At 38.8% G+C, this 25,227-nt stretch overlaps 1 protein-coding gene across 2 annotated transcripts in view; it reads left to right on the forward strand.

The window, feature by feature from the left end:
* The window catches only part of cables1 (Cdk5 and Abl enzyme substrate 1), a 38,129-nt gene extending 22,719 nt beyond the window's left edge, over positions 1-15,410 (forward strand). For both annotated transcript variants that reach the window (XM_041802865.1, XM_041802866.1), the window contains 6 exons: positions 2,462-2,567; positions 4,778-4,934; positions 5,060-5,163; positions 7,933-8,039; positions 10,098-10,305; positions 12,615-15,410. In XM_041802865.1, the coding sequence (XP_041658799.1) occupies positions 2,462-2,567; positions 4,778-4,934; positions 5,060-5,163; positions 7,933-8,039; positions 10,098-10,305; positions 12,615-12,755 (823 nt within the window). In that variant the 3' untranslated portion in view covers positions 12,756-15,410. The remainder of the gene's footprint in view (positions 1-2,461; positions 2,568-4,777; positions 4,935-5,059; positions 5,164-7,932; positions 8,040-10,097; positions 10,306-12,614) is intronic.
* Positions 15,411-25,227: the final 9,817 nt, after the last annotated feature.

Here is a 25,227-nt window from a genome sequence, read left to right on the forward strand (position 1 = left end):
GTTTAAAATTTCATTATGTATCTAAATACTAAACGTTTATTTATATGGTGCTTCTCACAGGCAAAGGCTGAAGATGCTTTACAAAGGCATAACATATGGGAAAATGAGAATTATTTTTTTATGATAATAGAGAAAAAAGAATTAAAGAGACAAAAGAAAAGCATGCAAAAAAGTTCCTTGGCTTACTTTATAAAGAATAACCTAATTAAAAGACGTACCGTGCATGTAAAAACCACTCACCCAGGATGTTTTACCCTTTTATTGTCTTTTTTTAACAATGGTCAATATAATTTGACTTTTCTGAAAGAAAAAAAAAATGTTTTTAATGTCAAAGTGAAAAACAGATTTCTACAAAGTAATGTAAATTACATAAAATACAGCCTTTTTTTTTTAAACTCCAGCCACAAATTCTCAGTTGAATTGGTGTCTGGGCTTTGACTCTGCCACTCCAGAACGTTCCCCTTGTTGTCTTTAAACCATTTCTGTGTAGCTTTCACTGTATGCTTCAGGTCATTGTCTCCCTAGAAAATGTATCTTCTCCCAAACCATAGTTCTTTTACAGACTGAATAAGAGTGTCCCCCAGGATTTCCATACATTTTGCCCCATTTATTTTACCCTCTCCCTTTACAAGCCTTCTAGGTCGCTGCCGAGAAGCATCCCCACAGCATGATGCTTCAACACTGTGCTTCACAGTGGGGATGGTGTGTTTGTGGTGATGTGCAGTGTTTGGTGTCTGCCAAACATACCGTCTTGTCTCATGGCCAAAAAGCACCATTTTGGTCTCATCAGACCAAAGAACTCTCTTTAACTTGACCACGGAGTCTTCCACATACCTTTTGGTGAACTCCAGTCAAGATTTAATGAGTTTTCTTCAACAGTGGCTTTCTCTTAGCCACTCCCCCATAAAGCTTTGACCTGGGCAATAGTTATTGTATGCAGAGTCTCTCACTAGTCTCTTTCTTGCACAGTCACTCAGTTTGTGAGGGCGGCCTGATCTAGGCAGATTTACACATGTGCCACATTCCTTCAACTTCTTGATGATGAACTCAGGGGATGTTTAGTGCCTTAGAAAAAAATATTTTTACCCATCCCCTGACTTATACTTTTCAGTAACCTTTTCTCTGAGTTGCTTGGACTGTTCTTTTGGTCTCATAGTGCAATTGTAGCCAGGCATACTGATAATCCAGTGTCTGGACCTTACAGACACAGGTGTCTTGATACTACAAAGACACAATCAGTGCACTCAGGTGATCCCCATTTCACTAACTGTGAGATTAGCATCAATTGGCTGGACCTCTGTTGACTCAGGTCATTGGCTTTAAGGGGGGCAAATATTTATGTCATCACTTATTTTACATCCCATATTTTTGCTCAGCTGACATTTCTTTGTAGAAATCTGTTTCACGTCGACATTAAAGAGGATGTTTTGAGGGTTTTGTCAAACAAAAAGCCAAATTATATCGACCCTGATTGATTTCTAAAATCAACAATAGGGGATGAATACCTTTTATAGGCACTGTATATGGCTGAAATTATACAAAAACAGGTGGATATTTTCTGTCTTTGTGTTTTTATTCTAATTCCAAAGCTAGTCCATGAGTAATTCACTGCTGTATAATTAAAAGTAAATTGAAATTTGCCCTACTTCTTTGTCTTTTAAATATTTCCCAACAATCATTCCATCACTAATGTGAAGTTTCTGGAAATAATTAAAGCTTCAGCTTGCCATTACCTATTTGGTCACAGTTGTTCATAATGGCAGAATGGAAATGCAAGCGTGTAATCTTTTTTGTCAGTGCACACACTCATTAGCCTTGGTTGGCAGTGACCTAAAATGCTCAATCAAAGCTAAACCAAAGCACTAACTAATGTTTATTTGAATTAGCATATTTTCCAATTAACTTTTCTGCTTTGATGGATGTTGTTTATTCCTACATCACAACTCTGAAATAGCAATTAAATTTAGCTTAATGTGTACGCAGTGCAGTCATCACAGTTTCCAGTAGCAGGCATTAAAAACGGAAATGTTTTAGACAAAGTCTGTTTGAGGACTCTCAGCTTTTTACCCCACTGACACACTTAAATCCTCAGTTGTCTTTTTTCTACTTCAGCTCATGACCTCTTGAAAATCTCCCACAGTGGTATGAAATTTCAGGCATTGGTGAGGCAGCAGCTGAGTATGAGGAGAATTGCCCACTAAAACAAAACCGTACTCTCCTCCATTCTTTCTCCCAGGGGTCCTCTTTATTTCTGATTACCCTGAGATGCAGCCAAAGACAAGGCAATTAAAGAAACTAGGCCAGCTGATGAGTGCAGATCGATACAAGACGTATCTGTAAGTTAGAGATGTGGAGGTGAGCTTGAAAAAATGGCCTTAGAAAGATGGCTAAGAAAAGGGAGTGAAAGGAGCTGTAGAGTGGTTTTCCGAGGTGAAAGCTCTAAAAATATTCTGCTCATTAGGGATGTAAAGCTGGAAGGAGGACGTCAGCGGCACCCGTCTGGAGGCGTCAGTGCCAAGGAGATGGTGATCGGGCTGGAGGGGGTGGAGCTGGGAGCAGATGGAAAGGTAATAAACTGGCACATTATTGTTATCTAGAGGGGGGAAATCAGAATCTTTGAATTATTGGTGAAAGAAATTGTGAAATGAAAGCTGGTAAATTTCATACAGTAGATGTAACCTAAAAAATATATGATTTTCTGATCTGTCTTTCCGAGTTAAATCATTTTTATATAATGCTATCAGAGTAGAATTAAAAATGTTGCGCAAGTATTGTTTTGAACTTGTGCAATATTTCATGGCACCGCCTTATGGTCTTTAATGTCAAACGATAACATTTACATTTACATTCGTAGTGCAGTACGCAGTAATATACCGTTTAGAAATGTTTTAATTCTTTTCTGGAGCCCAGGAGTATTAACACAAATAAGCAGGCGCATCTAAAAACAATAGAATATCTTGTGAAAGTTTTCTCCCCCCTGTGATTTGCTTCAGAAAGTTGAATTTCCACGTATTCTAGATGCATCTTAAACAAAGTCAAATATTTTAAGACTTTGTATTTGTTTTAATATGGTGATTACAGCTTAAAACCCACAGAAAAACAAAAATCCACTATCTCAAAGTCCAATTTACAAAGGTTTATTCGGTCGCTCTGGGTTAGTACATGCAACCACAATCATGGGGAAGACTGCTGATTTGACAAACGTCCAGAAGACAATCAGTGACACCCCTCACAAGGAGGGTAAGCCACAGAAGGTCACAGCTGAAAAATTAGGCTGTCCTCAGAGGCTGTATCAAAGCATATTCACATAAAGTTGACTGGAAGGGAAAAAAAGGTGGGTCCAGGAAATGGACTACAGGTGTTGGGTTCCTAGTGTGAAGCCACTCCTGAACCACGGGTGTTACAAGTTTCTCACCTGGGATAAGGAGAAGAAGAACTGGGCTCTTGCTCAGTGGTCCAAAGTCCTGTTTTCAAATGAGAGTAAATTTTGAGTTTCATGTGTAAATCAAGGTCCCAGTGTCTGGAGGAAGATCAGAGAGAAACAGAATCCAAGGTTCATGAAGTTCAAGTGTTTTCAGTTTTCACAGTCAGTGATGGTTTGGGGTGTCATGTCATCTGCTGCTGTTGGTCCACTGTGCTTCATCAAGTCTAGAGTCAACGCTGTCAGCTGTCTACCAGGAGATTTTAGAGCACGTCATGCCTCCATCTGCTGAGAAGCTTTATGAAGATATTGATTTCATTTTCCAGCAGAACTTTACACCTGACCACAGTGAAGCCAAAATCAGACACTGGTTTGCTGACCATGATGTTACTGTGTTTGGCTGGCCAGCCAACTGGTCTGACCTGAACCCCATAGAGAAATGTCAAGAGGAAGATGAGAGACATCAGACTCAACGATAACAGATGAGCTGAAGGCTGCTGTCTAAGCAACCTGGGCTTTATATCACCCCAGCAGTGCCGCAGACTGACTGGCTCTATACCACATTGCATTGATGCCGTTATTTGTGAAAAAGGAGCTCCAACCAAGTAATGGGTGCATAAATGAGCCCAATTTTCCAGAAGATCAACATAGTGGATTTTGTTTTTTTGTGAGCTGTAATAATCAACTATTAAAAAAAAGTATTAAAATTTTTCACTTTGCAATTGTGAATCTAAAATATTGAATTTTTCATAATATTGTAATGTTTTTAGATACACCTGTACTGAGTATAATCCATTGTCCATTAGACACATTGTAACAGAAAGAGGCCATTGTGATCAAGCAGCAAACAACCTCATGTAACTAAGCTTAGCAGTGAAGTTTGTCACAATACTACAACTAATACACCTCTGGTGCACCTGTAATAAGTGCCTAGTCATCTTAATGGTATTTAAAGACTTTGCAAAAGAGTTATTTTCATATTTGTATGAGGTGATTTTGATCACATGCTGGGAATACTGTTTACCATGGCAACATTTTGGGATGGTTTAATGGTATAAAAAAGCTGGATACTGCCCTATCCTATTGAGTGCTAAAAGTGGAAACTTGGTAATTTATCACTTTATTGACAATTACATGTCACTTCAGAAAGTCAGGCTGCTGTTATTGTGTCTTCTGGCTTGTTGATATAAAGCATGCCATAGTAAATGTAAGTGATAGCACATGGCCTTTCCCTACTTTCAACACTGCTATTAACATATTTATTGACCGAAAAGGTTGAATAGGAGAACCATAAGAGCAGACTTTGTTGGTCTTTTGAGAAACAGGCATTATAACGTCATGCACTTGTCTTCTCAGACTGTGTCCTACACCCAGTTCCTGTATCCCACTAATGTACTGGGCGGCCGAAGAAACACCATCGACTCCACCTCGTCCTTCTCTCAGTCTCGTAACGCTAGCCACAGAAGCCTCAGCCTGGGCCGAGCCAACAGCAACCAGAGCAGCTTAGACACAGGTCAGTCAAATGTTCCACCGTGTTCCCCTGTAGTTGCTTTTTCTACTGTCCTGTAAACTTCTATTAGCAGTCATACAGAGCAAGTGATAACTCGTGGTGCTGTTGTTGTTTGGGTGCTTGTTCAGGGAATGATTTGGGGGACTTCAGGGAGTACGACCCAAATCTGCTGGATGACCCGCAGTGGCCTTGTGGGAAACATAAGAGAGTCCTCATCTTCCCCTCCTACATGGTGAGAACGTACACAAGCTGCAAAACATCCCCACCAGCAAAAACAACAAAACCGCAGCCTTGTCCTTTAGAGAGTTTTTTGGCTTCTGCCAGGACAGAATTTGCTGAAGTACTGCACCTCTGTTCTGACATGTTTGGTTCAAATGTCCTTCTGTGTTGCTCACTTTTTTCGATGTGAATTTTTGTCATTGTTCGGATTATTTGGTGTTTGTTTCTCCCACCGCAACCAAGGACAATAACACTCCAGAAAAATAAGCATGCCTCAACATTTTTCTTTGTTAAAAGTCCTCCAGAGTTTTATCAGCTGTTTTTTGGAGAAGGTGCCAGCAGGATGTCTCCACAACTTTTTTAATCAGCAAGGCCACTGCTGAGATCCCTCCCATCATTTGGGACCTGGGTGAATAGACACACTTTATCTAAGTGTAGTGGGCTGGCGCTATTAAACAAAGCAGCAGTTGTGTTAGTGTCTCTGTACTAGTGACTCTCACACTTTTCCGGAAAAGAACGGATGTTTTATCGTGGTTACAAAAAGAAAAACAAACCGGGCTAGACTCCCACCTCATTCTTTCCCGCTGCTGTTTTTGTTACACAGACTGGCAGAATACACAACAGAGACTGACATAGTTGAAATGTTCAGTCAAGGCCAGGCTATGTGTTTTTTTTTTTTTTTCCCTTCCTCCAATTACAAAACCCAGCATCTCACAACAATAGCCATTGTGTTTACTACAGGAATGGAACCAGTAAATTCTCAGCATTTCATTGGTTGAACCCGGGCTGCTCTGAAATGACTCTCATAGTGAACTTTCAGGTTCAACAAAGGGGTAAAATTAGCCTCTATATTCATGCATGCCAAAACAATATTCATGCAAAGAAACACAAAGCTCAGTTTAGTGATGACAATTGTGGTTAAAAAGGAGCTTGATCATGAGCCTAATAGTTACTTTCACAGTAAGAAAAAACATGTCATACTGTTTTATGTGTGACATAAGTTATAAAGACGGTGTCATTGCAGAGTAGAGTCATTGCTGTTCTGCTTCATGCTCATTTCAACTATCAACAAGTACTTTTTTCTTTTTTTTCTTTTTGACTGTTTTCTGGGCACTTTCTCCATTTTAGACTAGTTGATTAAACACAGTTTAAATGCACATTAAGCCAAATAGGAAAATAGATGCCTTGAAACATCTTTAGGGAATATGATTGTCAATCTGTTTTTGCTTTTTATGGGATATTCATTTGACTACTTTTACATGTTAATATTTTAATGTTTATGCAAATAAAAACTACACAGTGCTCTGGGATGGATATTTTAACAATGCTGTTTAAAAAAAAAAAAAAACTGGAATTGTGACAATTGTGGTCACAGCTATAAAATTTTCCTGTTGAGACATTTATACACAGTGCCCGTACGTTTTGGCCTATACTGTTTGGGAACTTCATAACGGGATAATTCAATTTTCAATTACAATGCTACATACATTTTTACAAGTCTTGCATCAGTATTTTCATCTAGGCTGACACCTGCAGGCCTAGCAGTCATCATTACAGTCTACTTGAGGTAATCTGCAGAAAATTAAAGATTGACTAATTCATCTATAGATGTAAAGGAATTGTGAATAATCACAATATAGTTCTTCGGTGCCTGTGGTAGAGGTTTCAGATAGCTCTGAAAAAGGTCAAAGACCTTACAGTTTTTGTTCATTGTCATCTGTGACAAAGAAAAACAGCAAATTTTCAGATTTATGAAATGGGGACTGGGAAGTGTTAGGGAACTTTACTGAAACAAAGGCTGCAACAATAAACCAGTTGTAGACTAACTTTGTTAAGATGATGTCTTTTTGATCAAATTATATCTGCTTTAAATCAAAGTTAGCAGTCATGTCTAGGAACATTGTGATCATTTTACACTGAAGCTTGACTGGGAAATATGATTGGACATATAATTTTTTTTAAATAAAAACAAAATACCATACCTGTGACTCTATATCTCAAATGTCCTTTCTGTCCTATATTGCAAATAAAGGCATAGAAGTCCCAAAAATCAATCTTAGGAATACAGTTTGCACTGTAAGAAAGAATCCTCTTAGCCCAAACTCACAGCTGCTGCCTTAACTTGATCCTCCTTCCTTATACTCAAAGCTCAAATTATGAAGACTGTTTTAAGAGAGGCCTGATGGAGGTATGCAAAGCTCTGTTAGTAATCAAGCTTGTTTGGGGTCCTCTAGGATTTACAGAAAAATAGCAGGCAATAATTATCTGTGAAAAAACAACAACAACATGATGTTCGTCCATCTCTGAGTGTTATTTTCAGTATTAACACTCAGTCTTTGGGGGCATAGAATTTGCTGAAACAGCAAACAAACAGGAGTAAATAATGACTCTGTCAGGGCTAAAACACATTTGGTGTGCAAGAAAGTAATAGCAGCAGGATGGTGTGTGGGACTGACCGAAAATAGACCACAGGGCCTATGTTTATTGTAATGAAGGAGCGTGTTAGCCAGTGCAGCAATGTGACTCACACTAAATATGACTGTGTTGTCGTATTTGGACAACAGCGTTGCTCTGTGTTTGCGGATACACACAGCAGGATGTGTGTCAGTGGGATCAGCCCACTGTTGGCCCTGGCCTTGTCAGGGGATTTGGGTACAATAAAAGAAAAATCAAATATGAGCAGATAACAGCAGCTCTCTTTAAAGCCTCATTGAGAGAGTCCAACATCTTTGTGCAAGAATAAAATCACCTCTCTCTAACATCGCCTCTGTTTTCTTTTCAGACCACCGTCATTGAATATGTCAAACCCTCTGACCTCAAGAAGGACATGAACGAAACCTTCAAGGAGAAATTCCCCCACATACGGCTAACGCTCAGCAAGATTAGGAGGTAAAATATACAACAGTTTAAAAAGTGTTAAATACTTTGAGCAGTCACTCTGTCAGCTTGTATATTATTTGAATGTAAGTCCACTAAACAGTGTATTAAGTAAGAATAATTCCAACTCTTTTCCCAAAAAACGGGATGTTTTGTAAAACATAAATAAAACCTGTTTATGCAGACTCATCTCAAAAATTAGAATATCATTAAAAGTTTTTTTTTTCCTGTAATTCAATTCAAAGAAGTTGGTTTAAATATTGAGGATTATGGCTTACAGCACATAAAAATAAAGATCCACTATCTCAAAATATTAGAATATCACAAAACACTAGTCCAAGGTAGGATTTATAGCACAGACTTATTGACCTTATAGAAAATTATGCTCATTTATATACTCAGTAATTGGTTAGAGCACCTTTTGCACAGATTACTGCATCTATGTGACATGGCATGGAGCCAATCAGTCTGCAGGACTGCTGGGGTGCTATAAAGCCCAGGTTGCTCTGATAGCAGCCTTGAGCTCATCTGTGTTGTTGAGTTTGGTGCCTCTCATCTTCCTCTTGGCAACACTACAGAGCTTCTCTACAGGGTTCAGGTCAAGCACAGTAACACCATGGTCAGCAAACCAGTTTCTGGTAGTTCTGGCGTCTCTGTGCCGAGTTCTGCCAGAAAAGTAAATCAGTATCTTCATAAAGCTTCTCAGCTAATAGAAGCATGAAGTGCTCTAAAATCTTCTGGTGGATGGCTGACAGCATTGACTCTGGACTTGATAAAGCATACCGTAATGGACCTACAGCAGCAGATGACATGGCACCCCAAACATCACTGACCGACTGGCGACTTTGGTCCAGAGAGCTGTAGCTCCATTCTCTGTAAACCCTAGAGATCAATGTGAGTGGAAATCCCAGTAGATCAGCACAGTATCTTAAATATGCCTGAAAGCAACGACTACAGCAGGGTAACCTTTTTATTCCAATTTTAATGCTCATTTTGACCTTCAGCACATCCTCTTGATCATGTTAGCATGCCTAAATGCTTCATTTGCTGCCATGTGATTGGCTGATAACATATTTTTCATTAATGAGCAGTTGAACAGAAAAACCTAAGAATAAACATCAGGAAGCATTTTTTTAAATTAATGAATACCCAATAATATCAGCAACCACTGAACACACTGCTGTAAGGTACAATAATATCCATCCTTTCTTTTTTGTGTAAAATATTAAGAAACTTGTATTCATTGGATCTAAACCAACTAAAAGTAAGAAAACCATCACCAAGTTGTTTTCAACTTCATGATAAAGTGCTTTATGGATATGAAAACCATACACATTTAAATTAAAGGTATATGATCACCACTGGAAAATATAAGCTGACTTGCTAAAATGCATGTGAGCTTACACCGCTTTCCACATTTACAGCAAATGACTTTTTCTCTTATTTTTCTTAATATTAATACAAATGACAGAGTATTTTTCAACTCATCAGCCGTTAGAGCATAATTCAAATGTTTTTAAACAAACATTATAATCATAACCATTTTTTTTTTAAAAATAAAAACCTCAAAATGCACCCAGGAACCCAAATGTCATTTGCTTAATAATGTGGAAAGCAGTGTAGAGATAAGCATTATTTTTGAGTTGACATAAATGTGGGGAAAATTTCTGAAACAATTGATCAAATGTAAACTCAGTTCTAAAAATGGGTTCTCTTGAATAAGCCTTTAATTGTTCTGGGAACAAAACTGAAAAAAACAATGTTGCCACGTTACAATGATGTGTTTCCTCAAGAGCAGGACCAAAGGAAAAGGAAGCACAAAATCGCTTGTATTTTGAAATGCTAATATACATGTCAGAATAAAAAAGACTTGCATTTAAAAAGTGTCAGATAGTTACATTGTTTTTATTCCAACAGAGTTAGAGCAACATTTCATCAGTTAAAATCCCCACCTAGGTAGTTCTATTGGTGGGCAGGTTTTCTTAACAATAAAAAGTGACTCATTTTTCTTCACTTCCCCCTTACTCACTTTTCCTTCCTCATTCTCTCGTCTTGTCTCCTCCCCTGCAGCTTGAAAAGGGAGATAAGAAAGTTGGCCCAGGATGAGTGTGGTTACGAGGAACCAACAGTGGCCATGGCATTCGTCTACTTCGAGAAACTCGTTCTTCAAGGCAAACTAAACAAGCAGAACCGTAAACTCTGCGCTGGAGCTTGTGTCCTTCTGGCGGCCAAGATCGGCGGTGACCTCAAGAAACATGAGGTCAAGCTGCTTATAGATGTAAGTTGATCTGTCAGCAAATCAAACCCGTACAAACTGCCAGCATCAGCACGCCTGGATAATTCTGATTAAGCACAGCGTTTCTGTGGCAAACTTACAGGAGCCAAAACTTTGTTTTCCCCATGTTTTTTTCTTTCAACTATACAAATGATAGCAGGTTTACCTCTTGATGACTTTTTTAAGTTGACGAGACACATAGTGCATTCATTGCATTTTGAAATAATAAGAGGAAGAAGTGTAAAGACTCTTCAATACAAAGCTCCACATATCTGCTCCTCCACCTTCAAATAAAAGCATTAGATGGCCTACAGTCAGAAAACTGAAATTTACAGGGCAGAGAATTAAATATTTTACAGCTGTTGTATGGACAGTGATTTTGATAATGCTACATGATGCAAAGCAGTATCTGACACTTGTACTGTTATGGCATGGTATTGGAAGAAAATGCAGTATCACGATGGCCTAAGTGTCTACATAATCTTTCATCACACTGATAGCAGAACAACAGAGTCCCATCTAATGTTTACCTAAAAACAGGAGCTGATGCTGTTCATTGATTCCAAGTCTGGAACTCTCTGGTTGGCGATAGCAGCATTATTGTCGTAAAATTAATTCCCTTTAAAGGTAAATTAAGTATATTTGTAGCTAACTTTGATGAATGGTTGAAAAAAGCTTTAAAAAGTGACTTTAACTCAGACTAACAGCAGGTTGTCACTGCTTTTTCTGCTCACTTTAAGCTTTTTTCTCCTCTAACAACACACAGCAGTGATGCCAGAGTGTGAAGCAAGGTGAGAAAAACTAGAGGTGAGAAGAAAATCATGTGTGCATCTGTTAATTTTTAAAATAGATCCAAAAGGTAAGACATGAGTCACAAGGTGTCGTGAGAAGTTTCTGATGACGTCAAGCTCAAAAATTCAATCTCAACAAAATCTCAATAATGTGGCCTAATAGTGTACACACTAACAATATATATAAATCTTAATGACAAAGTGAAAACAGAATTTTTTTTTTAATTCATAAAAAATTGAAACATCACATAGACATAAATATTCAGCCCCTTTGAAATAACACTTGAAATGTAGCTCAAGTTCCTTCCATTTCTCTGGATCTTTGCTGAGATGTTTCTACACCCTGATTGGAATCCACCTGTGATAAATTGAATTGATTGGACAAGATTTGAAAGTTACACATTTCTCTATGGAAGGCCTCACAGTCTGCAATGAATATTAGAGCAAAAACCAAGCCATGAGGTCAAGGAACTGCCTGCAGAGCTCAGAGACCAGGTTGTTGAAAGGCACAGATCTGGGGGAGGCTCTGAAAAAATCTGCTCCACTTTTTTTTGTTTTGTTTTTTTGCAATAATCTGTACTTTTGTACTGTCTACTACAGCAGTGGTTCTCAGGACCCACCACTACCTACTAATGAGAAATCATGACCCACATTTTCAAAACTTCTCAGCCATTTTGATGAAAATGCAGTTCTGACTTTTGAAAGAACAAAATATGATTAAACCATGAGACAGGAAAAGACACACTTGTTTAAAAAGTGCATCTTTACCAAAGAAAATCCAAGCTTACATTTTATTTTTCTCTATTCTTCCAAGATAGCACAGAAATTTTGGTAATTCTCAAGGAATTACTTTATTTTGGGGAAATCAAGTTAAGGCGATATATAAGTTGTTATATTGAGGAAGAAAACAAAACAGACTAATTTAAACAGAAATCGAAGTAAAAGTAAATGTACGGATGTATATTTATGTGCAGCTTCTTCAGAGTTTTTGCTGCATTGTTTTTTCCGGTCACAAATTTGTGCCCCAGTGGACACAGCTCTGTGGCCTGTTTTTGGAACCAGATCAACTAGTTGGGAATATTGCACTACTGTATAATTGTTTTCTTTTCTTTTTTACATGTTCGAAAGAAACTATTACTACTATTCCTATACATAATGCAGTTCATTTCATCCTCAGTGAAATTTGCATTGGATTTAAGCACTGCCATTTAGCTCTCTTTGCAGATGAATTAAAAAGCAGAATAAATAACAATTAACCTGTAAACAGAAATGTAATGTAATGAAAACCACAAACGTATATGCCCTGTATTGCAAAAAAACTGCAAGAAATGCAACATAAATAAGAGAAAAAAGAGAAAGATAAGAACATCATGAAACTGCTGTACTACAACTACAGTCTAAGGAAACATTATTTTAAATGTTTGATCAAGTTGGGCCCAAACAAGTTTGAAAATAGTCCATTACCTCAAGTATCCATCTGGATCAGCATCTTAACCCTTCTCTTTTTGTCTTGTCTGTCAGAAACTGGAGGAGAGGTTCCGAGTGAACCGCAGAGAGCTGATTGCTTTTGAGTTCCCGGTCCTGGTGGCTTTAGAATTCAACCTGCACCTGCCCGAGCACGAGATCATGCCCCACTACAGACGCCTGCTGCAGACCTCCTAGCATTAGTGACCCATCAGGGGGTTTACATCCAGGTTCTCCTCCTGATCCTACGCTCCCCATGGTTTCCATCTTTTCAGCTCTCGACTCCTCTTCTTCTGACAGATCTAAGGTACTGCAGGAACCTGCAGCTGCCAAACGACAACACCCTTATTTCCCTCAGAGACACATAATCAGCCAAAGGGACCCACATTTCCAAAACTTTTTTCTATTGTTTGACTTCTACATTCGTCATCACTACATAGACTTCTGAAAGAAAGAACTGTATCGTCTGCAAACTGGTTGTTTTTCTAGTTTGCATGTCTTAATAGTTACTTTGTATATTTTCGCCCTCTCTTGTTGATTAAGAGAATCTGATGATGGACTTTTTCAGCTAAAGGAACCAATGATTGTAACTTTTTTATCATTAATCTCCTTGTAAACTTTGGTTTGATTGGTTGCCTGCTGGCTGGCGTAAATTCAAACAAAAGCCTTTAAAGCAGCTGATTTTAGGCTGGACTTTTCCTCAGAGTGACTCCGATTCCTGCAAGTCTTCGTCTTAAAGTGCACTTTTTCATAAACTAAGGGGGAAAGGGGACATTTTCTAAGACTTCTACTGAGCTTTGAAACTAACCCTGAAAGATAAGCTGTGTTCATGAGCACCACAACTATCTGCATGAATAGTAACCATCATTTGTACACGCAGGTACCTGCAGACCAGATGGGACTTTCTATTTTCACTGAAGTATTCCATTCATTTTCTACCATTCAAGTGCTTGCTATGGACTAACTGAGAACAGACCCACTCTTTATCAGTGTCGAATTCCCTGTGCTCTATGTTAGAGTGTATTGCTAGCACGTTTACAGTGCTAAAATGAGGTCAGAAGGGTAGTTCTGAAGAAGTGTTTGAGTGCAAAAAAATGCCATTAAGCAGTGATCAGGATCAGCAGAGGGGTTCTGAAGTGGCCATGAGCAGAATCCTTTAAAGGATTCAAGGACACTTCTCTTCAGCTGACCTGAAATCCGTAACGAGATTCCAACAGGGATCAATAGCAGATTAAATACTGCATATAGCTTGAATCTGCATTGATTATCTAAATTTTATATGTTAAAACACTAAAAATCAACAAATTTACTAATAGGACCAATCTAAAAAGTCTTTTCCATTCATTTGAAATGAATCAAAACTCAATTTCCTGACTGTATTGACTTAAATTGTCTCACACAATACTACAGAGTATTTAGAGGCCATTAAACTCTGTACAATTTGACCTACTCGTTAAAAGGTGTTAAAGTCTGCTCTGAGTATTTCTGATATTCTAGTTGAATGATGATATTGAACCAGATTGTCATTAGAAAAGCATATAAAATGCTGATTAGAGTTAAAAGAATCGTTAGCTTTTTTCTGTTTGCAAGCCCAAAGACTTTTGCGTTCAGATGCACAATGAATACTCGTTGAGGGACAATTCATGGGCGACACTTTTGACCAGTGTAAGTTTGTAAATAAATTGCTTCGCTTGTTCAATCAAAACAAGACTCTTGTATTTTTCTGCACTTATTTGATTGGAAAGCTGTAGAGAGAGGAAATAGTGGGGAGTGATACGCATCAAACAGGATCAGGTGTCAGGCCTACAGAACTGAACCAGTGTCCCAGTTTAAAACATCTTACTGCATCGAGTGAATTTTCATCTCTCAGCACGCCGCTGACATTTACTGTAAGCTAGCTAAAACAGACTGGGAGTTTGGATGAGTGCCTCGGCTGAACCTCTGACTGAACTCAACAGAAACTCTGGCCCACTTTTGGTTTTCTTTTTATCTCAGTTCACTTTTAAGAAATAAACTTCCCCAGCCCTTGCAGATATTCTCAGCTAACTTATTTTGAACTGACTCTGTTTAGAATCAGTTCATGTCACCTGGGCTTAAACCATTTATATCAAGCAGCAACCTCCACAGTAGGTAGATGGATGGATAAATAGATGGATAGATGGATGGATAGATAATGAATTAACAGTTATTAACCACATTTTTTGGAATGTCTAGTTCAATTTCACTAGCCACACCTCTGACATCTATCAGCCTGGAAGACTACAAAGCCATTTCTGAGGCTTTGTGATTCAAGCAAACCACATTGAGGGCCATTATCTACAAACAGAGAAAACTTGGAACAGTGGTGAACCTTCCCTGGAGTGGCTGGCCTACCAATATTACTCCAAGAGTGCATCAAAAACTTAACCAAGGTGGTCAGAAAAAACCTAGAACAACATCTAAACACCTGCAGGCCTCATTTGACTCAGTTATGGTCAGTGTTCATGTTTCAACAATAAGACAGAGACTGGGCAAAAATTGCATCCATCAGGAGAGTTCCTCTACTGACCCTAAAAGGACACAACGGATTGTCTCACATTTGCCAAAATCATCTTGATGGTCCTAAGACTTAAGAAAATATTCTGTGCGTTGACAAGACAAAAGTTGAACCTTTTGGAGGGTGTGTGTCTGGTCAAACATTGTGGTGGTAGTGAGATGGTCTAGGACTGCTTTGGACCTGGATGGCTTGTTATAACTAGAAAAACACTGAGAGGGCAGACCTTCGCCATTAGCCCTATCTCCCAATATTAAAGAATCCTTTGAAAAATTCCTGGATCCAGAGGGTGATCCGGATCACTCCCAAAATCGAATCAGTTCTTCCTTATGCCATTTCTGACATTTCCTGAAAATTTTATCAAAATCTGTCCATAACTTTTTGAGTTATGCTGCTAACAAACAAACTAACAAACAAACTAACTAACTAACCCTGCCGATCACATAACCTCCTTGGTGTAGGTAATTAATGGAACCATGTTCTCAATTAAAAACCCCTATAGGAGAATGTCCGCCCATAAGTTTTTTCCTCAAGTTCAAGAACACTTTTGTTATGCTGCAGGATAATGATCTGAAACACTCCCGCAAGTCATCCTCTGAATGGTCTAAAATTACAAAATGACGGTTTTGGAGTGGCCTACTCAAAGTCTGGACTGCAATCTGATTGAGATGCTGGGCATGATCTCAAACAGGCCATTCATGCCTGAAAACCATCCAATGTGGCTGAATTAAAACAATCCGGCAAAGAAGAGTGGGTCAAAATTCCTCCACAGCAAAATGAAAGACTCATGGCCAGTTTTAGGATGCCTTTTTTCCTGGTCAAAATTGATTTAAACTGACGTTTTAATGAGAGAATGGTACATGTTGTTACTTTAATTTCCTGCAACAAAGAACCTTAAATAACCAGTAAAATCCAAGCAGCTGATCTGAGGAAGCCCAAAGGGGGTTACAAAGTTGTGCTTGACAGTTTAAAGTCAATTTACAAGCACATAGGGAGCAAATGCATAGAGGCCAGGATCGCCTATATTTGATGTTGTTTTCTAACTTTAGTATTTTGCACTAACTTAAGATGATGAAGCAAAAAAATTCTTGTTTTTAAATCTTAAGTAACATTTTTTTTCCATTTTTAAAGAGTAGCTCCTTTTAAAAGCAGTGCATTGGCTGGCAGCAATCCTTCCTTAAGGGTGAGATTATTTTAACCTGGTTTCACCTTTAAAGTGGGTGCAGTGAGTGATCTGCTCAGTTGCACTCGCAAACACACTGATGTCACGTTTTCCAGGGTAGACCTGTCCAAACCACCTGAGGCCTGAAAAAACAAGATCAACCACTGGATTTTTAGAAAAGAAGACTTTTAGCATTTTAATCAGAACATTAAGTTTTAACCTCACAGCAAACAGTATAAAAATGCTCTGTACATCTGTATGGGTACAATGTAGGTGTGGTTTGTTTGAGATACTGTACTTGTGACATGAGCACATACTGTCACCAGATTTTGATTCATCAGTTTGCTATCTGTGATTGGTGCATGTAAATGTATGACATCACTGTTTCTAAGAAGACCTGCCCACTTTAACCAGTGAGACAACAAATCAGCAAACTCTTGTGTGACTTGTGCATGCAGAAAAACACAGAGCATGGGCTTTTAAACACATCTACATGCTCACAACTGTTCAAAGTCAAAACTAGCAAGAATCTTTGAGGTGTCTCTGAAATCAATATATAAAATCAAGTCAGATTTCAGTAATTTGTCTTACTTTCATGGGGGTTTACATAAGACTAATATATGGAAACGTATCCACCCAGGCTCTGGTTCTGGTCCAGCTTGTTTTCTAACTACCTGTAGCTCCACTAAATCAAATACTTTGAATCTTATTAGTACTTTTTTATCATTTATCCTCAGAAATTCATCAGCACTGAGGCAGAGCAGATGCCAAAAAATTCACACATGGATATGGTTAGTTTGTTTATTGCTACATGATAAATTACAAGGCTGGGATACTATTTGCTATTCAGAAGAAGTGTTACATCACCTTGTACATTTGCACATCAGTATTGCAATGAAAATCACTATTGCCGTGTCAGAAATCACTCTACAGGATACATAGTATAGCATATTTTTGTATATTTTGTGTATATTTTGTCAGAATCTTTACTTTTATAAAGATTATCCCTGAGCATTGTCAGGGGTGTTTTTTTAGAAACTGAGTGCCCCAGACAAGATCTAATATTAGACCCTTCTTCAAAGCAATCATAACAAGTGAAGCACCTCTTTTCTTTTTTCAAGTAGCAAAGCTGGAGAAGTACAGGACATTCCTGAATCTGAATTACAGATACCCAAATACCCAACAGCACTTGCCAGCACCTCTTAGAAGAGCATCATCACTCAATCTCAACCCATCTAAATAATTTCACATGTCTCTAGGCCAGCTGTAATATAAAAAATAAATGCTCAAGACACAAATCAGACCAGATTTATTTAAGGGAAAATACTAATTTTTCAATGACACGCAGTTAAAAAAAACATTGAATCCAGAAATTCTGCAGAAGAATGTTTCAATTGTAGCAGTAATACAAAAGAAGGAAAACTTACAATACTTATAGGGGTCAGAGCACCAAATGAGTGCAAAAGCTTTTTTTACTCATAGGCTGGGTTTTGTTTTTTTCTCCCTCTTCTGCCCATATTTGGTGCAATAGACATGTACATATTTTTAATTGCCACAACCCTAAAACTGTGATCTTTTTGCTCTGTCATGCCACCTTTTATACTTTCACGGTAGACTGCAAAAAGGCAGTTTTACCTAAAATGGAGGTGCTTTGGGCCATTTCCAGGGGTCATACTTGGACAACCTGGTCGAGGGGCTTTAATTTGAATAACTTGTGCTTTGGTGTACAGCTAGAATAAACGTTGATGATGAAAAGCTGTTAAAAACTTTTTCATTGGTCATAGGGTGTGGCTATAGCAAGCCCTCAAATTTGTGTTGTTTTGGAAAATCAGGAAGTTGATCATAACTCAGCTTCTCATGGTTCAATCAGACTGAATCTTTCTGTGTTAAAGAAGGTCCATATCTGCAGACATTCAAAATATTTCACTCAGGTTAAAACGCATCCTTGTGGCAACAGGAAATGTCAAGGTTAAAAGTACAAATTAAAGAGCCTCCAAAGGTATGAAGGCCCCTTTGTAGGGGCTCCATGACAAGATGCATCACATGCTGATGCTGTGTCAAAAGGCATGGCCAGAGTGTTTTGTTTTTTTTTTTAGATTTATTTTTGGCCTTTTTGCCTTTATTTGATAGGACAGTAGATAGAGTCGGAAACAGGGGAGAGCAGGGAGAGACATGCAGGAATTAGTGCCACAGGCTGGATTCGAACCCGGGTCGCCTGCGTATATGGCATGTGCCTTAACCACTCGACTACCGGCGCACCAGCCAGAAGGTTTTTTTGTTCGCCATGAAACAGGAAGAATATTTATTTCAAATTTTTTTGAAACACTTGCAAACCTGGCAGGAAATTTCCCATTTGGCAAAGGAGATAATTATTATGGATTCTGTAGATGGGTGTGGTTTCTGGGCTCAGTGGCGCCCCCTGCAGCATTTTAAGATTCATTTCTTGCACCAGTTTTAATCTAGGATTTTGGAAACTAGTGGACACATGTATCATGTCAGGACCTTCAAGAAGCCTATTAGACTCATTGTATAAAATTAAAAGTAAGTCATTGCTTTTATTTATTTTATTTTATTTATTTATTTTTTGATGAACCAGCTTACTTTCGGACAAGTCCAGGGCTCATAATTGGAAGATCTCCTCTTACAACTGTCAGCCAAACAACTTCTTCATTGGCAAAGAATAAGAAGACACATCATCTGTGAAATTTTGTTACGAACTCTTTCAGTACTTAAAGGGTGTGACTATGATGGCTCATCAAAGTTCAGGCTTTCTCCCAAGCAGTAACCTCCGGTCCTGAAAAATGAAGCCAATGCGGAAGTGCAAAAAATTGCAATACAGCGAGTGTCCACTTGAGGCTGGCTGCAGGAACACTGGAAGTTTCATCTAAACACCTGTTAAACAGCTGGTTTTTACACTAGAAATAAACTGGTTTACAGCATGGTTCAAAGCACCAAACATGTCTCATTAGCTAGTGTCTTCATATGCTCTCACTGCACGGGGGTGAATTTTTCAAGCACAATCATTTAGATCATATTTAGGAAAAACCTATCTGCGCACTGGTTGGCACATCTCATTGATTGACAGATAGCTCAACAGGCAGAAGCTACATTTCTGTCAACCAGAATGCTAGCTAGCTAGCTGACAGGAAGTTGAGCTTAGTGGGCGGGCCATTAGGTTGATCCAAATTTCAGGTGAGACAGCGATTTCAATATGGAAGCCGCTGCGGATTGGCTTCAAAAGCAGTTTGAGTCTACCAGTTGGAGGCTAAGCAGATGGCTGACGTCACACAGGCTTTTTCCAGTTCTTTCTACAGTCTGTGGTTTCTCCATGGCACACAGTTTGGCTTCTATATAAAGGAAACAGGGACAATCCCTACCAGGATGGTCAAACCTCTCCAAAAATGGGTCCCCAACATCCTCATGTTGTTTCCATACTATCATGTAAAGCCCACAGGTCTGCTAAAAAAGCTGTTTCCATGGCAATGCAATTTATGCCACGAAACAGGAAGTAGGTTTTTTTAAAGGCTGAAAACGTAAAAGCATTAAATATAAGTAGAAATTAAGATAGTGGAGGAACAAGAGGGGGTGTGTATTTTGTCAGTGGGGTTGGTAAGCAGCTCCATGGTGCCCCCTACAAAGAAAAAAAATCCCCTAAAAATTATACGCCATGAAACAGGAAGTAGTTTTTTTAGGGTGGTGCCCTCTACAAAGAAATAAACAATAGAAATTGATCAGCCCCCAAAGCATACTGTAGTACACCTCCAGTTATGAACTTTGGGAGCCCATTTTGCTGTTGTGCTATGACCCCAACATGCATCAAATTCTGACGTGTGTAAGGGTGCCAGGGTTTGCTCAGCACTGCTTGCAGCCCTAGTATTGAACTTGTGTATCATTTTGGTCTTAATGATGCTGTCAAAGGTTCTTTTCTTCTTAGTTGGTGTGATATTTCCGTTCATGTGAATTTTTCTACCTTATTCTCGATGTTAGATGTAAATCATGTTGCACTCCTAATTGTTTTGTTGTAGCAATTCTGTACTCTTTGGTGATCAGTTATGTAATATAAGCCTCATGTCCCAAACATATAAAATTCCTACCTAGCACTTCTTAAACTCACTGTCAAGGCTGTCTTTCAAAATAAGACTTACTCTTCAGAAACACACCTCCTCTGTCTTGCAGATGCATAACATGAAGGCCTATTATTCAGCTGTCAGACCTGGCACAATAAAAGGTGTGACTCCACAAGCCTTGACTGGGAAAAACAGCTTGCACCTGCGGCTCTGATGCAATCGAAGAGGTCAGTTTCTCATGAAGAGTGGAAACTCTCCTGCCTGACACATATCCAATGTAAACAAGCCCCCCGCAGTCACGCCAGTCTCGTGCTGCCATCAAAACAAACAGGCCCCTGGGCCGAGCATGGCCACATGGCATACGTGGCTTAGTCCCCTCCATTGATAGCCTAATTCCCCCCTCGCCTCCTCATAAAGGGCTCTATTGACAGGCCTTCCTGAGCCCTGCTCACACATAAGTGACCCTCATTGTGAAAATATGTGTAGCGTGGTTTGGGGCAGGCCGTGCTCTATTGCCCTTCACTCTAAAATAACAGCATTCGGCTGAAACGGCATTTTTGGTCTTTCCTGTCATGATACTGTGACTCAGGGCTTTTCCACCTTTACAGTAATGTGTAAACAAGGAAGAGGTCAACACTGAGGACTGTGGGATAGGAATGTCTAACATAAATAAGCCATTACCTGCTTGATTACCTTACTTACAGTCCCATCTCTCAATTTGACTCCTACCTTTTAAACCTTGAAAAACCTGATGTCATCATCAGCAGTTTTCAAATAGGCTCTCTTTGATTTGATTTTTTAATGCTTTTTTGATTTAATATGAACATCATGTATTAAAATAACATCAAATTAAAACAATGTGATGGTTGTTGCAATTATTTGAATCTTATTAACACATTTGGAAGGTTTCCCATGACACTAAGACTCAAATCCACTTTACCCCTTCACCCCTACCACTTATCGCTACCCCTATATTTTGTGCGTTCTCTTCTAGGACTAGAGTTACCCAATTCCTGTTGGAATGAAGGGGTAGGGTGAAGTGCAAGGGTTACATTGCCCTTCAAACCAAGATTTCCCAGTGGCATAGTCCAAACCATGGGAAACCCCCCCAGAAGGCCTTACAGATAATTGGAAAGATGGGTGCTAAATTTACATGCCATGAAGCAGGAAGTAGTTTTTTAAGGGCTGAAAAGATATAAGCACAAATATCTGTAGAAATCAGGACGGTGGTGAAATAAGAAGGTACATGAAGATTTTCTAGTGGCGTAGTCCAAACCATGGAAATCTCTCAGAAGGCCTTGCAAATAATTGGAAAAAAAATGGGTGCCAAAGCATCAAACATTGGCCTTTATCAAACCATTTCCTCCTCACTTGCACTAATTAATAACATCTTCACTAAAGCCATAAATAAGTCTTAAATTGATAATTCAACAAATAATTATGTGTAAAATGTATTAATATAGTATGTTCAGTTCAGTGACATCAGCAGGAACAAAGCTGTTTTTGTACCACTTTGTTCTGCACCATGGGACTTAAAGTGATACTATATAGCAAAAGTTTCTGAAGCAGGACCACACCTCAACCCCCCCACCTCCTCCTATAAATCTAAACCTGACCATCTCTTCTCTTTTAATTCTTGCAACCCTCCTCCTCGTCTCTTAAGGCCATAGTTTCAAAAAATAATTTAAAATTTGGATTAATCTGACCACAGAACTGTTTTCCATCTGGCCTAAGTCTATTTTAAATGAGCATTGGCAAAGAGAGAATGGCAGCATTCTGGATCATGTGTACATATGGCCTTATTTTTGCATTTGTAGATGGCATGGCAAACTGTGTTGACAGACAATGATTTCTGGAAGTGTTCTTGAGCACAAGCAGTAATTTCCAGTACACAATCATGCCTGTTTTAATGCAGGGCTGGCTGAGGGCCAGAAGATCATGAGCATCCAATATTGACCTTTGGCCTTGTCTCTCTGAATCGTTTGATGATATTATGTACTGTGGATGGTGGGATGTTAAGTCTTTGCAAATTTACATTGAGGAGAGACTCTTTCTATCTAAAATGCTCCTTTTATACTCAGCAAGGTCACTGACCTGTTGCCATTTAACCTAATTAGTTGCTCTTTCAGCTGTTTTTCATTAGTAACACTTACTTTTCCAGCCTTTTGATGCTCTGAGCGTACTTTATGAGATGTGTTGCTGCCAGCAAATTCAAACTGAGCTAATATTTTTCATGAAATAATAAAATCAGTTTCAGCATCTGTTATATTGTTTGTGTTCAGCTGTAAACAACTAATGGGTTTATGAGATTTGCAAATCATTGCTTTCTGTTTGTGTTTACATTTTACACAGTGGACCAACTTTTTGGAATTGGGTTTGTAAATGATTGTCAAATCCCATTCTGGTTGACGATGGCGTGGTCCTTGCTAGAGAAACCTCTGTGCTGAAGAAGCTGAAAAATACATGTGAAAAGGCATCATTTAAAACAGTTAGCTATCTGCTGTGACTGTGATGCAGTTAAGGACACTAGAGCGATCAGCTGACTAGACCAATAATCAGTCCGAGTCAAGGATTTTTATCTATTAAAGTTTGACAAACCATAATACCCAAAAAGGTGGTTCAATAAAAAGCATGATAAAACATGGTTATTATGGCTCCATTAGTGTGAAAGTATGGGCGTTTCCCTCAACAGTACTAGTGCTGGTGAGCCTTTTTAGACACAGTTTCACAGTCAGTTTTAAAGTTCAGTTTTGAATCCACGATGGTATCATGGTATTTATCAGCTTGCACACTCTCAATAGTCTAATAGGGGCATATTTCTCATGAGATTTACTTCTCAAATCACTCAGTATGTCTTTAGTTTTAAATGTGTTTGGCTGGAGGTAAGACTCTTCCTGCTGCTTAGTCTCTATTCTTCATCTGTTTCAGACATGCCTTTATTTGTCAAAACATGCAGTAACACCAGGCTATTAAACAGGACTAGGTTTTTAAAATGGGATGGGCTTTCATCTGAAGTTTGACAGTAACAGCTTAAATCTTAAAATTCCAGGCAGTTTCAGCTCTACTTGTAAGAGTATACTTCTTTTTCCTCCTGTATTTTCTGCATGTTTTTGTTCCTCGGTCAGCAGGGGCAAAGCTCTGCAGGTGGACCTGACAATCTGATCCTCTCCTCATGTTTGACGAGGCCACCTAATCCCTTTTGTTCCACACCAAGAGTCCATTTCAGGGACAGAGGAGCCTGCTGTAACAGAAAACCAGTGACGCAAAGCAGGCCATTAAACGCCTCTTACGCTTATTTATTCATGGTTGTTTGGAAAAGCATGCAGATCAACTTTTTAAGTCCGTGAGGTGGGGGCACTAAGGTGAGTTCAAGGTGACTTTAGGAGAAGGCACATTTAGTAGACTGGCATAAGGATTAGGTTTAATCTGAATACCTTCATATACATTTTTTCAACTGCAGATGTGTCATGAATTTAGGATTAGATAATGCAGCAGTACAAGTAGGTTCAGATTTAATTCATTTAAATACATATGTTTATTATGTGGCCTGGATGAAGCCATGTCGTCTTAGAGACTGTTTTGGAATAATTTGGACTGTTGATAACAAGTTCCCTTATTAGGAAAAAGGTCAGAGTTCAAGGACATTTGATCTTATGTTCATTGGTGTCAAAAACACTTTAAGGTACTTTCTTCAAACTTTGCACAAACCTCCATTTAGACTCAAGGATGGTCTGACCAGATTTTAAAGGTCAGATGTCAACATCATTGGGCTTCATGTTCATTGGGGAGTCTTGGGGATCATCAAGATTTTTTTGGCAAATGTGAGACCAGTCTTTGTGTGGAGGTGGAACTCTCCCATGGATGCCATTTTTGCCCAGTCTCTTTTTACTGTTGAATCATGAACACTGACCATGGCGGAGTCAAGGGAATCCTTCAGGTCTTTAGATGTTGTTCTGAGTTCTTTTGTGACTTCCCAGATGAGTTGTTGATGGGCCCTTGGAGTCATTTTGGTAGGCTGATTACTCCTAGGTTGGGTTCACCACTGTTTAAAGTTTTCCCCATTTGTGGATAATGGCTGCCACCACAGTTTCCTGGAGTCCCAAAGCCTCAGAAATGGCTTTTTAAACCTTTCCAGACTGATACATGTCAGTTACGTTTTCTCATATTTTTTAATCATGATGTTTTTTGCAATCATTTTGCCTAATTTACTTCATCATACAGGCTCTATTTGGGTGATTTCTTGATTGAACAGGTCTGGCAGTAGGTAGATTCATGGGGAAATTACTTTTTCATGTGTGGCCAGGTAGGTTTGGATGGCTTTTTTACCTAAATAAATGAAATCATTCTAAAAACTGCATTTTGTATTTACTGTTATCTTTGTCCCCATGGAGGAATGTTACCACCAGTAGTTCTACTTATCTGTAAATAATGCAACTATAACTATTAATCACACAGCATCCCCTGAAACCTGAAAATCAACATTAAATCACATCACTTTATGACTGATATACAGCTACAATTATGCAACCATTCGTGCTTTACCACACCCATTTTAATCCTTTAATTTCACTTTCAGTCTTTGTTGTCATTAGGGGCACTCAGCTGCATTAGTTACCAGATTATTGACAGATTAGTCCTGTTAGCTAAGAATTTCAGGGACTGGTAATCCACAGTCATCATGCTGTGGTGACAGACAGTCAGTGGGAGGGAGAGTCAGCCTTCACTCAAACCATCAAAACAAATTATGAAAGAGTTCTTTCAAAAGAAATCATTATGAATGAATTACACATGAAATTAGACAACAGTATGTACTCCCTGAATATGTTCTTTGGTATACTTGTTGGTACCAGACATATTTCAGATACTGCTGATCTACTGGAGTTGTAACAGCAAACCATGACTAGGGTT

Source organism: Cheilinus undulatus, linkage group 13 (assembly GCF_018320785.1).
Source record: "Cheilinus undulatus linkage group 13, ASM1832078v1, whole genome shotgun sequence".
Lineage (NCBI taxonomy): Eukaryota > Metazoa > Chordata > Actinopteri > Labriformes > Labridae > Cheilinus > Cheilinus undulatus.